The sequence below is a fragment of the Megalobrama amblycephala genome, linkage group LG1 (assembly GCF_018812025.1).
Source record: "Megalobrama amblycephala isolate DHTTF-2021 linkage group LG1, ASM1881202v1, whole genome shotgun sequence".
In the NCBI taxonomy this organism is placed as follows: domain Eukaryota; kingdom Metazoa; phylum Chordata; class Actinopteri; order Cypriniformes; family Xenocyprididae; genus Megalobrama; species Megalobrama amblycephala.
In genome coordinates, this window is record NC_063044.1 from 70,786,524 (window position 1) to 70,798,206 (window position 11,683).

The 11,683-nt window shown below is 41.7% G+C and overlaps 1 protein-coding gene across 1 annotated transcript; it reads right to left on the reverse strand.

Annotated features, from left to right (window-relative positions):
* Nucleotides 1–220: 220 nt before the first annotated feature.
* Nucleotides 221–11,390, reverse strand: LOC125277128 (alpha-1-inhibitor 3-like). Its single transcript, XM_048205438.1, is given in 33 exon segments — nt 221–316; nt 397–502; nt 588–671; nt 754–833; nt 952–1,075; nt 1,153–1,374; nt 1,461–1,645; nt 1,721–1,883; nt 1,974–2,048; nt 2,132–2,288; nt 2,371–2,446; nt 2,576–2,752; nt 2,840–2,923; nt 3,019–3,070; nt 3,161–3,282; nt 3,361–3,484; nt 4,766–4,991; nt 5,069–5,232; nt 7,541–7,732; nt 7,806–8,018; nt 8,101–8,328; nt 8,409–8,573; nt 8,649–8,681; nt 8,683–8,759; nt 8,844–8,964; nt 9,038–9,146; nt 9,212–9,296; nt 9,366–9,531; nt 9,632–9,652; nt 9,767–9,819; nt 9,931–10,087; nt 10,165–10,348; nt 10,950–11,390. Coding segments are annotated over 33 exon segments (4,146 nt in total). The 5' UTR covers nt 11,030–11,390; the 3' UTR covers nt 221–275.
* Between the last annotated feature and the right edge of the window lie 293 nt (nt 11,391–11,683).

Consider the following 11,683-nt stretch of genomic DNA (forward strand, 5'->3'; position numbering starts at 1 on the left):
ACAAGTGAAAAGCAGCTTTTTGGAGAAATCCAATTCAGTTGCAAGAGCATTTAGTTAGAGTCCAAATTAACTTCAAAAAGTGAAAGCTCAACCAGTTAACAGCCACTGCCTGAGTGAAACACTTTTGTCATGTTTTAAGGACCTGAAGGCACATGAGCAATAGAAACCTGAACCCTACAACTTCCTGACTTAAAAAGTACAAGGGAGGCAACAAAAAGACTGATTGTATAAAATCAATTTTATTCGAGTCATGCATCCTGTAGCCAGTACTCAAATCATGGACAGGGGGACATGTATGTCGTCTCAAACGAATCACCTGAAAGAGGAACAGGAAGTGAGCTGGATCATGTTCAGTGAACTTAGCCAGAGCAAAACATGATTAAGATGCAAGCATACTTGTCTGATAGTAGTCATAAACATTGATGACCGCTGGCTTGAGATTTTTCACTGCAAGAACCTGATTCAGCAGCAAAGAGTAAGTCATGGGGACGCCTTTGGGAACCTGCGAGACAGAAGAGATGAACAGCAGCACATACACAGCACTGAAGATGGCAGCTAGTGAATATACCCAGTGTACAAAGTCTCACCTCTTTCAGATACACTAGGACATGATCATCTCCAGCATCAACCCGCTCAACTAGTGGGGCGAATGTTTGGGGTGAAGACCCCAGCTGAGGGAGAAAGAAACATCGTTTACATAAATTACAACCCAAGATGCTTGAAGCTCAGACTTCGAATCTTAAACATACGAACCAGTGACGTATCTGCCGTAAAGCCAGATAGGATCTTAATGTCCACAATAACCATGTTAGTGCTTGCTTTTGCACCATTATCACCCTCATCCAGGTACAAAGGAATAAAGGGGTTTAGTCAACAGGATTATGAAAACTGTTTCCTTTTGTAGGAGTCAGAAACAAGGCCTGGTTTCAGGACAAAACCAAGTCTATTCTTACTTCACCGTGAAGCTCAACACAAGATTGGCTCCCAGCGGTCGGCAGTCTGCCTTCACCTTTGCTTCGACACTCAGCGATTTGGTGACTTTAACGGGTGTCGGGATGTTGTAGAAACATGCAACCTACAGTATGAGTTCAGAGCAAACAAAATGAGAATTAGGAAGTGCACAGAGACAAACAGAAGGGTGAAAATACAGACCTGCACAGATACATAAGTGGATCCGGTGACTTTAACACTATATTTGCCAGGAACGTTCTTCAGTGGCTTCTCCTGATACAGCAGCCTGTTGTCCCGATTCACTGTGAAGCTATAAGACTCTCCTCCAGCCATCGAGGACTGTACAGTAACAGTACTGGAGCCGTCCACGCTGAACACTTTAGCAGCATACACAGACAGAGCATGAAGAGCCACCACAGTGTCCTTAAAAAAAAAAAAAAAAAACACCCAAGCACTAGATTAAAAACTGCACTCAAATGATTGAGCTCATGTTTGGTCATCAGAGGTACCTGGGTGGAGGTGAAGCCTCCATAGGGATTCTGCTGGGTCACAAGCCAGTTGACAATGCGGTTAGCATAGCTCAGAGTAGCCGCTGTGAGAGGCTGTTCAGTGAGAACCGCTAGCAGCACGTAAGAGCTGATCTCCACCGCCAGAGTATCACCAGATGAAGTCTGAGACCAATGGAGCTTAGATCCTGAAGACAAGACAGGAGAGCAAGTTGATGACAAAGAACCTGATGAACATCATCAAGAGGCTAGTAAGATTCCACCTTCAGAAATGGCATTGTTGTTTAAGGCAGTTAGAAGCTGTGATCGAGTGCTGGTCTCTCCAGCAAGACTGAAGGTGTAGACCAGCAGAGCCGTAGCGTAAGTGTTTCCCAGGTTCCCAACGACAGGCCTCAAGCATGAAAGAGCGTTGGTGATGACAGGACCCTAAAGAGAGAGAACAAAAACAAAAATCTGACAGCCTGAACAGGAAGGTCACCCACAGGCTGCCAAAACATCAACTGGAGACGCTTTTACCGTGACAGGGATGCCTAGTTCAAGCAATGATACAACAACGTAGGCAGTCATGGTCACGCTGTCCCCAACTCCACCCTAAAAACACACCAGCACACTTTATTTACAGGAACTCCGCACCAAGCCTATTGGTTATAGGGCATTTAAGACAAGTAATGCACCTTCATGTCATAGTGGTGCAGAGTTCCCTGCTGAATGAAACAACCGTCTGAACCCTGCTTGCTGATCAACCAATCCTTTGCACTCTGCAGGACTTGTGGATAGATGAAGATAAATTGCCTGGCTAGAGCAAAAGTCCTCAGGACAAAGGCAGTCAACCTGGCAATGGAGTTGACAAACTGAAACTTACAAACTGCTGGTGTCATGACAGATTACACAAGAGAAGAACTGTCATACTCACCATGTATTTGATTCATCATAACCAAATGTGCTGAATGAGCCATCTTCATGCCTGTAGTTCAATTGTCCTTGGTATCCTGTTCAGGTCAAAAGCCACATGTAAATTGGTCAGGAAGGGAGGGTCTGAGGCACTCAAATAGGAAGAGCACGACTAAACCACCTTGGAATTTAGTCTACATATTTAAAGTGGATTTGGTCATCCATACCGCTCTGAAGGTAGCCAATGGCGGTCTCTCGGATGGCTGTGGTGAGTTGCCCTGTGGCTTCCAGGTACAGCAAAATGTAAATATTGGGAGCAAGAATAATCATATTCTGTTCTCCACAGCCACACGGCATCTGTAATAACTTATCCAGATTCTTCAGCGCACGACCCATTATGTCCCCTATGAGAGGTCAAGCATAAATCCCACATCAGAAACAAGTTATTCTGGCAAACATCACATGTCAGTATTCTCCATGAAATGCTTTACCAAGGACTGAAACAGAGCATCTGGCTGATCCCTGAACCACATTTGATGGAAATGTCAGAGTCACATCTTCCAAAAGAACGCTTCCTGCAGATTGAACAGAATGGATCAGCATTGAGCACTAGGCTAATGTTTGGCTGTACAGGGAAAATGTGTTTGGGAATCATTGATTGCAAACAAACCCTTCGGACACAATAACCAACTCTGGGTGTTTGTCCTCTCAACTCCTTCAGCCTAATTTAAAAAAAAACCAAAAAAAACAAAACCACATCAGTAACAGCATGAGTGCCATGATCAAACTCCAGAAGGCTGGTTAACACTCACCAGAACAAGTAGACTTTGAGTGACTACATCAACACGTCCTCTTGTCGGCACGGTCACGGCTTCAGTGCCACATCGAGTACGGGACGGTTCAGCTGAAGCATTGACCGTCACATTGACAGCTCCTGCAGCGACAGACAGGAAGTAATACACCTAATACACCCAACACCGTTCAAAATTGAGAGAGTCAGTCCAAAACTAACCAAGAACAGAAGCTGTGAGAACCCATTTAAAGGTCTTTCTCCCATTAGCACAGAGACAGGATGAATAAGGCTCATTAGATGCTACAAGAGTGAAGCCCGTAGATGAAGCTGGAGTTACTTTAACCTGCCAATAAAACAGTACATGGAGCAAAGACACATTACCTTCTCTATACAGAGCCATCATGTCAAGTAGGGATGCACAAAATCAGACATAAATCGACTGATAAAAATGGTCACTTAGGTTTTTGTTATTGATCCGATAAAAACTAGCCGATATAAAGCTGATATATAGGCTACATTAAATTATAACAAGAAAAGAATGTTGTGAATTCTTTGTGTTCCCAAGATTCAGTGCGTTGTTGCAGGAAGCGCGCCAATGGAATTACACCTTCATGACTATGCACATGCAAACTTGATTGTGCATTGAGCCATTTGTGCCATTCTAAGATGTAATATGGTTTAGTTTTATGTGTATCAGATTAATCTGTATAGCAGTGGTTCCCAACCTTTTTTACACCAAGGCCCACCTCCTCTCCAAATCAATATGGCACGGCCCACCTCCCCCCATTAATTTTTTTTTTTAATTCACAAACACATTTGTATTTTAGCGTTACTACTTCAACCCCATGTTATTTTAAAGAAGAAACTCTAGATTTAAGTGTTCAGTGTATGTTTAAACATACTTTGCAGACATTCTTTACAACTTAAATGTTATACAAACTTAAGCACAAGTCAACCTGCCATACCAAATAAGACTGAATATATAGAGATACCAAAGGACTGAATTTAAATACTATGCAGATCCATAACACCACAGATCCTCCCAAACATCTCAAAACACGCTTGCTCGGTGAGCATCTATTATAAAAGATACTATATATAATATTGTAGCGTGTCATTGTGGGGAGTGCATCCAGAACATGAGCACATCGTTTAGAAGTCAAATTTGCTGATACACTTACGTCACTTTGTAGTGATGGTCAAATTAAGTTTGTAATATAAATAGCCGATTAATCTCATAGGACACGTTTTGAGTTAAATCCGCTAGAAAAGCTCTTCAGGTTCCCAGTCCTCATTCAGCTTGCACACATAGCAATGCAAAGCATTAAAAGCTATGATTGGGACTGTTGTATGCATGGTATTATGGAATAATTTGTTACTCATAAATAGCACATTTCTGGGTACTCAAAGTACATTACATAAGGGGGAAATCTCAACCACCAATGTGCAGCATCCACCTGGATGCAACGGCAGCCATATTGCATACCACCCACCACACACAAGCTTATTGGTGGAGAGACCGTGATGAAGGATGACCGGATGATTAAGAGGTCATGATTTTGGTATTGGCCAAAATTCATATTGTTGCATCCCTAATATAAATGGAAATTAAACCATGACAGACCATGATGCACTTGGACAGATAGCTGAAGACCGTGGCCTTCAGCTCAAAGGACTCTCCACGGACAATGGAGTACGGCAGGGAGAGCTCTAGGAAGAAGGGCTGGAAGACCGTCAGCAGAGCAGGAGGAGCCAGACCGAGACCTTTAGAGGACAGACAGAACGCCTCCGTCTCCCATGTGGTGATGGTGTCAGGAACCGTGAGGGAAACTTGTGTGGATCTAGTAGCTCTGAAGGACAGGAGAGAGTAATGAGGGGAACAGAGGAACTGTTGGGCTTTTGATGCAACAAGAGATTCTTCACTAACCCCACTTGAGCAAGCTGCCAGATCCATGTTTCTGGAAAGTAAGATCTGACAGTTACTTTAACAGAGTGCTTGTCTCCATCACTTCTGGCTTCTGGAGGAGCATGAGCCACCAAGTCAACCGCATCAATCATTTCCAAGGCTAAAAAGGAACTACAGTTAGTTTGCTGAAATAGAATATAGTTATTGCTTTCTGCATGCACTTCAGTTCTGAAGCTACAAAATGATCTTAACGGTCCCTCTTTGTTGCTTCAAGCATAAGATTTAGCACTACACAGTTTGCTGATCCACAAAACAAAGGGGGAACGAGGAAATCAAAAGTTCAGTCATATATATTTTTCCCCCCCTTCTTACTGAATGAATCTGCATAAAACCAACCTTCAGGGAATCTGGGGAAGCTGGGATACCACCAGCACGGAGGGGGCTCGTACAGCGAGATTTGTTGCGACCTTCATTCCCAGGCTCTGTCATGGTAACAGGTCAAAACACAAGCCCAAGTTCAAGTCAGTGACTCCATATTCCTCAGGGACTACATGGTCATGAATGGCTTTGTACCTTGAAGGTTGTGTAAGCTGTATTTGTAGGGACAATGTAGTCAGGATTTGGATGGACAATGTAGTCAGGATTTGGACGAAGAGCTTGACGGGCTCGAAAAGTACCTAGACACTCCAGTTCATCATCACACTGTATGGGTATCCCGAGAGTGATCGCACTGGGAGCAAAAAAAAAAAAAAAAAAAAAAAAGCAACTTACTTGAAGTAAATGCATTAATTGTTGGTATGTCAGTCAATTTAAAATGTTGTGTCAAAATGTACACAAATTGCTATAGTCATAACAGCCACACATAATAGCATAAGTTTGTCCAAATGATCCATCATTATTACTCAAATTCTAAAGCTGAACCTGAAGGTCAGTCAAGGCCAGTAAGAACTTAAAGACCCTCTGTGGTGAAAGAGTTTTATAAAGTTGTTCATGTCTGTCTGGGGTTTTAACATGCTTTAGACAAACCATATGCAAAATCCTTGTAACCAATCACTTCAATGCAGAGGTGGGTAGTAACGAAGTAAACTTACATTTACACTTGTACTTTAGAGTAGATTTAAATGTGGGTACTTGGAGTACATTTGTAATGAAAAATCTGTACTTTTACTTCGCTACAATGGGCAGCGTTCCTCTCGTTACTTTATTTTAATGCAATACTGTACGTGTTAAGAAATATGTACTTTAAGCACGCTGTCTTTTTTCATGAACGATGCCCCATTCACAAATGAATCGCTTCTGTTCAAAGTCTTGATCAAACAAGTTGGCAAAACTGACTAAATTGGTTCGCCAATCAGTTTGAATGATTTGTTCAGTTCCTGCACACACTGAATCATCTGAAGCGGTTTCTCACTCGGTGTTGAATGAAATGGCAGTGGACCTCCAGTCAATCAAAAGCAAATCTGCAAACGCATCAGTTGTTTGCCAGCGACGAAGATCTTTATTAGTTGAACTGCGCATGCTGTCTGAACAATTCCACACGTATCGATTTCATTTGATTTCAATTCATGCAGCCAATAGCCGACATTTTACAACCAAGTAGATTACGCCACGATTTTGGATACTCTACCCACCTCTGCCTCAATGTGCAGGCGGGCATATCATTAACTGACCGTGCAAGTGAGTCTTAAAAATGTTTTTCTACTGATATGAAAAATGGTAGCACTTCATTTTACAGTACATGTACTTTTCTGGTACATGTATAGTAATTATGCAGTATGTACAGGTAATAGAGTGGTAACACAAGGTACTTACCTGACATGTACGTACATGGAAAGTACAGCAGTGTTTCTTAGTTTCCAATGGTACATACATGGTAATTACATTGTATAACAGGCACTTGTGTGGAAACTAGTAAGACTGTACTTACTAGTGGTAGACTACTTGTACATGTACATACAAGTCAGGTAAGAACCTTGTGTTACCACTCTTTTACTTGTATGCATAACATAATTACTACATATGGACCAGGAAAGTACACGTACTGTAAAATAAAGAGCTACCTGAAAAATCAGGTGTATGATGCATATTACAAATGTTATGATGAACTAAATGCCTCTCTCCACAACATACTGAGTTCTATGATGCCTTTCTAAGGGTACCAATTGTTAGAAGGCAGCCGTCTGACTCATGAATGTGAACATGGTTTATTAGCAAAATATTAGCCGTTTGATAGTCAAAAGGCTAATCATAAAATTACTGTTATGTGTCCGACGCTGTTAAAATTGATACCATTGTGCAGCATTTATCTCAGTAACTTGACCGAGTGGATCTTGTCTGAGCTTGTGTGAGTGAGTGGATGCAGGGCTAATTATCACATTCATAGATCCATATATATTAAGTGAGGCAAGGGTGTAGTTACATTTCAAGCCATTTTAAAATGATTTAGAACTTTTCACAGGAAAAAAAAAAAAAAGTTGATGTCATTTTGGTGATTAAAGAGTACAGGGGGACTTTAAATAAACTGCAAATTGATACCATTTTAGCACTCAGACGTCTTCCTGGCTCCAATATCCAGACACTCTGATCTACAGTGCTGAGGCCACACAGGGATCCTGCTTGAGCAGAGACCGTCAGAACGTTTCTCTCAGCAGGAACAGCTGTATCTGGAGAGAACTGCAAAGACACCTGGAACAAGGACCAACACATGCTGTAGGACACGTCATTACCATTTGAAGCCAAAAGATAGTGCACATCATACCTTGTTTTGGAAACATGCTTCAGTGTCAAAAGATGCACTACCAACAACTACATTCTCACTGGGCAGAACACAGTAGACCAGAATCTGCACTGCTGGAGCCATATCAACACCGACAGACAGCTGGAACGACACGGAGCTGCTCGTGACTTTATTAGAAGCCCTTGCTGTGACTGTCTGAAATCCATGGAGGACGATCACGCCTCTGGACAAGACCTGACAGAAGACAAGACAAACAGGTGCATAAAACGGTGTTGGACAAACAGACTAGCATCCAACAAAGCTGTTGTTCACTTACCATATAGACAATGTCAGCACTGTAGTCACCAGACTCCCCAACAAAAGAATATTTCACGGTCACTGGAAACGCAGCACCACATTTGAGCGGCTGCTCAAGTGTCACTATAGTCAGTTCACTAAGTGATGGGTTGTTGGAAGAACCGGGTTGGAGAAGCTGAACAACCCTCGTAACTGTAGTAAAGTATGGTGATTTGTAGTCATAAACAAGCCTTGGAGTCACACTTGCCTGGAAAACAATGAATGCAATGGGTTTTTGCAAGAGTGACTGAAAGTCTACACTTCACAAACGTAAAAAGCAAAACATACCACCAGATTCAGATCCGCTTTAGGAAGATTAGCAGTGTTGAGAGAGAATGTGACCAGTCCATTCTGGTTTGTGGTCAGATTTAGCAGCAGTGTGTTGCGGTTAGCATCCAGGAGATACACAGCTTTGTTTGCAACTGGAGTCCCATCGAAACGAGACACTGTTATCTGTTAGGAAAGATCACGGTTAGGAAACAGAACCAATGAGAAGGCTTCTGAGACAAGGGATAAACTTTTACTTGCCTTTCCATCAATTGTTGACCCAGGTTCAAAATAAATTTGAGAGGTCCACAAATGTGACCTTGCCGACTTCAAACGTAATGGACACGGTTGCAGATTTTGACATAACTACATCTGGGGTAAAACAAAAATGTACCAGATAAACAAGTCAACATCCACCATACATGGGCTGTTGGTTCAGATAAGCCAATAGCTCACCTGTTCCCTCCTCAGTGACGTTCACAGTAACAACAAACAAATCTTGAAGACTATTTTCAAATTTGTTGTTGAAAAACTCTGACGTGTCGATGGTAATGGAGGCACAGCCCGTGGCATTCATCTGGTAGCAGAACAGTGTCACATTTAAGTCAAGCACAAGAAAAACCCTCCACTGTAAGGCAGGAGATACACACCTTTGCGGTTTTACTCAGGCACAGACGGGTCACGCCTGGAACATATGGAAATGGATCACGGCACACTTCCACCAGTGCTTGACCAGGTACAGGTTGGCCATACGTGTATCTGGGAAACGTCACAAGATAAAGAATAGCCTACACACAAGACAAGAAAATAAAAGCCTCACTCACTTGGCACAAGCCTCAACTTTCAGTCCCACATCTGCAACACTGTATGTCTGTGATGTGTTTACGGTCACGTCAAACTTGGGTAAAACTAAACCAGAAAGGAAACACTAAGACCTCAGATCTGTTGTTGTACTGTTGCACAGAGTTCTCAACTTACCGTATTTTTTCACCTCAAAAACCTGGGAAATCATTCGGTCACCAATAAAAGCCTTTAATGTGTACATCCCCATCTGAGCCTCTGGGTTCAACTCATGAGAAAGCTGCAATATCCACCCCGTTGAGGAAACGTTTGTCCACTGACCAATCCGGTTATTTTTATTGTCCTATTAAAACAATTAACAGATCAGAAATACTGCAAACAAAAAGCAAACATACAAAGAGCTGTTAGCTCTATTAAAAGACTTTTAAAAGCACAATTCTCACCTCCACCACAACCAGATTGTACTGCAAAACAAAGACAGGAATTTAAGAGTACAAACATTGATGCAGCAAAGTCATTGAAGAAAAACAAAAAAAACCCAGCATTAAATTTACAGTTTGCTCATGGCTAGACCTTACCATCTGATCAAGAGGCACAAATTTGGCATCCATGGTGACAACTCTGAAATTCACTCCAAAGACACCAAACAACATTTATTGCATAATGCACTTGAAAAGTAAGAACTCGTCGTGTAATTGACTCTCTACACAGAAAATTCATCCAAGGGTCATTCACAGCTCACCCGTTTGTCCTGGATTGTAGATGGGTTTGTCTGTTTGGATGAAGGTCAAAGGTAGGTAATGTCTGAACATGACTTTCCTCTCTTCGGATGCACTGAAGACCTTCCCTTGAACTTCTACCTTCAGATTCTGCACCGATTCTCCATCTACTTGAGGAGCCTGCAGAGAAATTCAGTAAACAAACCAGACAAAAAAAAAAAAAAAAAAAAAAAAGCCACATGCATCTAATGACAGACCTTGAAACTAAAGCAGCGATGAAGCGGCATTGAAGAGCTCTGCTGCACAAGTTTAGTTATCCCATTTTTATCATCAAGCAGAGAAACCGTCACGGTGAGGCTCTCTTGGGGGTTCAGAAGAGTTGCACACAATTTGGCATCAGATCCAGACTCAATCACTGCAGGGAACGTCACCATGAATAACCTGTGTGAACAAAGTTTAGGTTCAGAGACCAAAAGGAATCAGTCAAAACATGTACATGTTGGTTGAACATTCACAGAAACTGGCTTTCACAGGGTTGCCAGGTCTGCATATCAAAACTAGCCTAATGTCCAATCAAAAATAGCCCAAAGTGATCATCTCCATCAGGGGGTGGGTTGGAGTTGGCAGGTAGGGTGGTATTTTGGAGAATCAAATTTGTAAGTAGTCAGGGTTGATTGTCTGGATGGGACAAACATGCAGAAAAAAAAAAAAAAAAAACATGCACAGAGAAACTACAGACTTGGCAACACTGGGCTGCCATGGTCAAAAGAAAGAACACAAGAACATTTTGTTCAGAATATATACACAACAAGGAACAAGAAACTCCAACTCACTTCAACAATGACTTGCATTAAAAAAAAAAAAAAAAAAAAAAAAAAAAAAAAAATTTAATCCTTTGAACACTATATGGCCACAAAGTATAATGTGATTAATGTACTTTAACATGCAGCTAAAGCTTTGATGGGTCATTTTGCCATCTTTAAGACTAAATCAGCATAGACATTATGCCCCTTCTGTTCACTTCAAAGCTCATGGTACTTACGGCCTTTTCTGTCCTTCAACAGCAAAGAGGAAAAGAGCTAAAATAAGTCCTTTCCAAACACAAATCTCTCTCACAGCCATGAAGAGCAATCATCCAAGACTAGACAGAAATCAAGGATCTCTTTCAAAAACCCAACAGTACTTTAAAATTCACACTGTTCCCCTACTCTACAGCTTAACTTTAAATCATCTGCCAGTGTTATTTAAATGCTCTTAATAATTCAGAACAGGTTGATTTCACACTCAAAGGCAATCAAGCAGTCGTTAGGGTGGAGCCCCGGCAATTAATCACAGGGTTGTTACCAACTGTTGCATTTGGCATGAAACACATTCATCCATCAACATCTCACACCAAATACGAGACTGCCCGAGGGATGGGCAACGTTGGTCCTGGTATTACGCTGTCCTGCAGAGTTTAGCCAAAAAATACACACTAACAAGAAGCGACAGTCAATAGAACGTTCCACTGCAACACCGGCGCCCAGCAGCAGCCCTGCGTTTCCACAATTTTGGGGTGAAAGCGAGTCTCAGTCCACTTTCTATGGCAATTTCAGCAGCTTTGTTAAAAAAACATACATTAAAGCTGAAATCCAACCTGAATGATGACAACACAGAATAAAATACTATAGTGATCATCAAATCCTTTTTACAGTTTATTTTACAGACTTTGTGTTTAAGTCTTCCACTTTTTTCACAAAACCTTTTATCTCTAGAAACCCAGTCAGTTTGGGTTAA